At 36.0% G+C, this 6,166-nt stretch overlaps 1 protein-coding gene across 1 annotated transcript; it reads right to left on the reverse strand.

Moving 5' to 3' along the window:
- Positions 1 to 2,496: 2,496 nt before the first annotated feature.
- LOC143238998 (ADP-ribosylation factor-like protein 4C) lies at positions 2,497 to 4,443 on the reverse strand. Its single transcript, XM_076479702.1, has one exon. It carries the CDS (start codon positions 3,626 to 3,628, stop codon positions 3,023 to 3,025), a length of 606 nt encoding a protein of 201 aa, XP_076335817.1. The 5' UTR covers positions 3,629 to 4,443; the 3' UTR covers positions 2,497 to 3,022.
- Positions 4,444 to 6,166: the final 1,723 nt, after the last annotated feature.

Raw genomic sequence — 6,166 nt, forward strand, 5'->3', positions numbered from 1 at the left:
GGTTTCGCTCCGAAACGTTCATTTTGACTTTCAACATTTGAGAGACGTAACGTAAGACTAGAAAGATAACTTGTCCGACTTAACGGCTCGTTTAGTCCCTGCGTCAGTCCGTGAGGAAACGAAGAACGTGGTTCCAGACATTGTCGAACTGTTGTGTTTGACCTTTAACCCTCTGGGGTTCACACTCCCTTTCTCGGTCTAGTGCGAAGGTTTTTTTTTTTTGTTTGTTTTTTTAACAAGTAGCAACTTAACGGATGAAATTGTAATTCTAGTCTGAAATGTTCGAAATATATTTCAACGTTGTCTCGAGTGTACTGTTATGGGAAAACTATTTTATTCTGATGATTCCATGTTGTAATAATTGTATTTTTCGCTTAGCATGAAGACTAGTTATTATTATAATGCACGCAACTTCTAGAATTTTTAATTGTTACAACACTGATGATTGTAATTATAATTGTGATGTAATAATACGCGTACGTTACTTCTAGCTCTTTTAATGTTATAACACCAATAATTATAATTGTTATGGCATATGTATCGGATTTACTCTTATACATTTATTTTAATATCTACGTTTGTTTCAGTTTAATATATGTTACGTATACTATTAATTGTGTATTGTCCCGTCTCTATATTTGCAGAAGATTCTCGAGTGTAAGAATCAACAATGTACTGGGTATATGTGTTAAATACTAGGGATTACCAGTATTGTTGCTAACTGAACTATTGAGAAAGTCTCATGAAAAAAATTATAAACAGATGCGCCGAGAGACAGTTTAATATTGTTGGTCTGCTACAGTCAGTATACTATAAACCTCGGAAGCTATAACTGTGATAAATTCTTTAATCGGAAAACTACAGAAATTTGACCAGAAAGTTTATGTATTTCGAATATTACGAATCTTTCAATTTCAATGAATTAACTTCAGACGTTACTATTTCTACGAGGCCCCTCCCCGCTAGTACAGCGGTAAGTCTACGGATTTATAACACTAAAATGGGGTTCGCTTCCTCTTCGTGGGCTCCGCAGGTAGTCCGATGTGGTTTTGCTATAAGAGAAACACACACTTCTAGGAGGACATTATATATTGTTGTCGGTTGAAAACTGATGTGCGTTTTCAGCCGTCAAGGGGAACGTACCTGTGTATCAACACAGATATAATTCGATCTCCGTGAACGTCGATAAAAGGCTTAGTTCCAGACCAGATATAAGACTCACTATTGTTTGTTAGCTTGTCAAACTCTTGTATTTAAAATATTATTTGTAATAACCGTTATTATAAATTGTATTTAAATATATTTGTAATAAGAAAAGAAGTTGTTTGTATCAATCTTGTTGGCAAATATCATAAATTTGATACATTACATGGTGTACGTGATACATAAATCGGAGACTAGTCCGAGATAAATTATAGTACGTAACTTCTAGCTGTGTTAGTGTTACAATATTGATAAAGTTATTACAGCGGTATAAAGTTAACAGTACATTGTTTCTTAATTTTTTAATTTGTTACAATATTGATAAAGTTATTACAGCGGTATAAAGTTAACAGTACATTGTTTCTTAATTTTTTAAGTGTTATGAAACTTACAATTAAAGTGCATAACTTCTAAAGCGTTATATTGCTACAAACTTGTTTGTTAGTTAGTGACTCGATATAAGAACAAAACGAAAAAGGGTAAGTTTGTTATCATTTTTTGAACCAAATGCACATTAGATTAATATGGTAATGACAAAATATAAATCATTTTACTGTTACAAACTTACTAAAATGACAAATGAGAAAGTAGTCTACACGTTCGTGTTAGCCCCGATGTTACCATTAGCTCCAAGTTTGTCACATGATACAGTAATAACAATCCAGTAATTAGTTTGAAATTAGATATATTCGAGTGATTTTACCAGACCTTTTAAGAAATGTGTATTTGAACGTTTAAACAAATAATAGAGTGAATGTCATTTTAAGAAGGTCAAACTTAATATTGTTTTTGAGACACTAAACCTTTGCGAAACGTGTCAAAACTGTCTCATGCTGATATTATTTTACTATTGATTCAGTACGACAGGAAGTGAAGTTATTTGTTGAAACTAAACAAACTTACTCGAGGACTGCCGTCCTTAATTAAGCTAGTGAGACACAACGAATCAACACCACCCACGCGCCAACTCTTTGGCTACTCTTTTACTAACGAACAGTGAGATTTACCGTTACATCATAATTCCCCACAGCTGAAAAAAAAAAAAAAAAGGTTCGTGGACGAGATTCAGATCCGAGACCCATTTGTCCTACACACTAGACCGTGCCAGGCAAATATACTCACTTTTTGTTTTTGGCAGCAATAGGGAGAGAACCACCGTCCTCAGGTTCATAGCCCAGTACACCAACCACTGATCCAAGTTCAACACACTAAAGGCGACAAAGTTGGAACAAAAGTACAAAAACGTTTAATCTACGTAACTTGAGACACAAACGACAACTTGTACTAACCAAATACTTTCAACTTGAGAACTTTAATATCTTTCAAATATTCTACTACAACGAGAGGAATAATTTATTATAAATTTAAATAACTAGAGAAGTGAGACCTTTGTTAGAAGATAGAATAACAGTGCACTGTTTTACAGTATGTTTCAATGCTCCTGTAACCTGCCAGTAAACTTGCCATTCGAAAACATATGGCATGAAAATTAACGACGCAATGTTAAATATAACTATTCACCTTTGTAAGTAATAACTATTCACGTCAACAAATATACTTAACAATACCACCGTCTTGTTGCCTAGATTCTAACAAAGTACTATTAACAACTGTACTGAGTGTTAATATAACATTGCAAAAAACAATGCTCTGTTAAATGAAGTTATATTGAAGTCACAAGGCGTAGAAACAACTTCAAACACTACATAATTATTCTTCTGTCCCAATACGATAAAAACATGTAAACGTATGACGTAACATAATTTGCATTTTTCACTTTACTAGCTGTCATTTCATCTGAGAACAGAAGACAATAAATCTATCTTGTCTTTTTTTTGGACTGTTTTAAGAGTCTTTTCCGTTTTAATATCATTTCATATAACGCATCTAAGCCTTCATCAAGTCCTTCGCCTATAATTGCGCATGCTGGTTGGACATGCCAGAGATGGTTCGGTCCTAAATCGTTTAGTCCTAACAGCCTTTCAATGTCACTAGGATCCTTCGCTCCAGGCAGGTCCTGTTTGTTAGCTAGCACTAAAATAGGTACGCCGGAATTCTCTGGACTTCTTGCGGTCCTAAACAGTTCCATCCTGGCTTCTTCTAAACGTTCAACGTCGACACTGTCTAACACAAACACAATTCCATCTGTGCACCTTGTATAAGATCGCCAAAGTGGTCGTAGTTTGTCCTGGCCTCCAACATCCCAGATAAGAAAGCTGGTTCCTTTGGCCCTACCCGTTGTTCCTTTTATTTTCTCACAGTTGAAACCAATTGTTGGAACAGTGCTTAGATACTGGTCAAACTTTAAACGGTACAAAACCGTAGTTTTACCCGCAGAATCTAACCCGAGCATTACAATGTGTAAGGACTGATTTGGAGGCAAATTTTCTAACAGGGAAACTCCTTTACCCACGGTAGCCCCCATTATTTGTAACTTATCACACGGAGCGAATTATCGTAATTTTCACGTAATCTTTCTGCACTGTAAAGTAAATCCACAGTTTTGGGGACTTTAAATGAGTTGAGCATGCGAACAGGAAACTTAAGATAGCTTTCAGCTTCCGCATTCATTGAAAGCTCCTGGTACCGAGAGTTTTCTGTTTCTAATCGATCTTTGACGTCTAGCTATCTTATTCGGTATGGACAGCAGCATTGGAGTTTTACACGTTGACTGCATTACAGTTGATTATAAAATCTAAATACACGGCTTCGTTTTAAGATATTATCATAATCATACCAGCTCCTTACCTAAAAATCTACAACTTTGTCCCTATATAACCATTTTATTGTTCCTAAAAGGCTTAAGTTTATTATACACTTCAATCGAGTAATATCGTTTATAACGGGAAACAAAATTAAATTATGGAAAATACTTATTGATTCCACTAAAACTTCTTCGTCTTTCCATCTCCAGTGTTGTTTTCCCTGACTCACTGGTTGGCATGACACCACATCCCACCTGTGTGTCAGCCCGAGACTCTTTACAACCAACCTGCCGTTTATGTGACTGAATTCTCATTGGTAAACCAGTCAGATATTTCCTTGGGAAATTCACAGGAATAGACAAACTTGCAACAAGGAAAATAAACAACTCATTGTTCAAACGGGTCCACTTTCCCTGTCAGCGTTCACTCGTTATATCAGAAAGATAAATAAAAAATACGCGGCGAACCTCATCCTAACTCAACCTCAAGTTACAGCTTGACAAGTGTTCTTCTGCCAAGTGAATTTTCTGCTCGTGTTCAGAAACTGCATGCGCGCTGTGTGACGTCATCAGCTAGAGGCCCTGGAAGCTAACAGCACAATTCACTGCGGTTGCTAGGCAACATTTGAATGTTAAATCGTTGAGGAAGTCGCACACATTATAAAACAGTAGAAATACACGACACTATTGTTTTATAAATTTGTAACCAGTGAATTCGAATATTCTAAATAAAGGTTTAATCTGCTCAATAAAGATAATATATCATCTAAAAAAGATACAGTTACATATTTAATCTATTCAAGAAATATATTGTTTGTTATTAAACAGAGAGCTATACCGTGAACTATCTGCACTGTACTCATCGTCAGTATCGAAACTATGTTTCTAGCATTATATTCCCTCAGACTTGGCCCGGCATGGCCAAGTGCGTTAAGGCGTGCGACTCGTAATCTGAGGGTCGCGGGTTCGCATCCCCGTCGCGCCAAACATGCTCGCCCTTTCAACCGTGGGGGTGTTATAATGTGACGGTCAATCCCACTATTCGTTGGTAAAAGAGTAGCCCAAGAGTTGGCGGTGGGTGGTGATGACGAGCTGCCTTCCCTTTAGTCTTACACTGCTAAATTAGGGACGGCTAGCACAGATAGCCCTCAAGTAGCTTTGTGCGAAATTCAAAAACAAACAAACCCTCAGACTTACCACTGAACCACCAGTGGGCGAAAATGCTGTTTAAATGTACGATCCAACTACGAAATAAAACATATTTATTTAAACTTTATTTTTTCGTTGATGGTTTTTGTTTTATTTTTATCTGGAAGAAATAATACAAAGTCCAGTCCATGTAATAATAACAAATCAGCTTATTTCTTTACAGACTTGTACTCTTTATAACTTGTTAGCTGTCGTGTGCGTAATTTTACCAGTTATTCTGAAACGGAAATACCTCAACCAATGTAAACGAAAACAAACTTTATTACACAACTGCATTGTTGATCTATCAAATAAATGAAAACAAAAAACTCTACTGATTCACTCTGCAAGTTCACTTCATTACTGATTGACTCACCTGTATTCACTACTAACATTTGTTCTTGGTATTTTTGCAAAGTCACTTGGTTTCCGTGACGTCAGTTTTGAATATTTTAGGCCTACTCCCGCGGTCTTATTTTATCTAAACGATATTATCCCTCTAGCTAACAGAAAAATTTCAACATTACAAATATAGGTTATAAGACTGTCCCTTGTCTGGTTCGTGAATTCCCACGAATAACTCTAATACAAAAATTAAAATAAAACACTACATCGAATTGTCCAATAATCAAGCCTTTTTGGTGGTTTATGGATGGAATGACATTGTCTTTGTTGCCTTTCGCTGGGAGAGTTCTTCCTGGTTAAGCCCCTAGGTACACCAGATCTTGAAAACAACGTTAACTGACAGGTTTTTACAAGAGTTTCTGCTTGATGGTTAAAAACAACACGTTTCAGATCATTTGGTGAAATACTCCAGTAAACCATGATGTATCCATTCCCATTGTTACTCTATGACACGTTAACAGGAGATCTCTTTAATGGTACTCCAACAATATACCGTAGCTGCATGTAATGTTTCTTTCACAAACCTCTTTCCTCACAGAAAAAAAAAACTCATATTTTACACCAAACTTTATAGAATCAAACCTACATAAGTTCTCTCTTACTAACTGTAGTCACTGTTTCTAATCAATGGTATCTTTCCATTTATGACACTATAAACATTCTTAT

The sequence above is a fragment of the Tachypleus tridentatus genome, chromosome 13, assembly GCF_004210375.1.
Source record: "Tachypleus tridentatus isolate NWPU-2018 chromosome 13, ASM421037v1, whole genome shotgun sequence".
Taxonomy (NCBI): domain Eukaryota; kingdom Metazoa; phylum Arthropoda; class Merostomata; order Xiphosura; family Limulidae; genus Tachypleus; species Tachypleus tridentatus.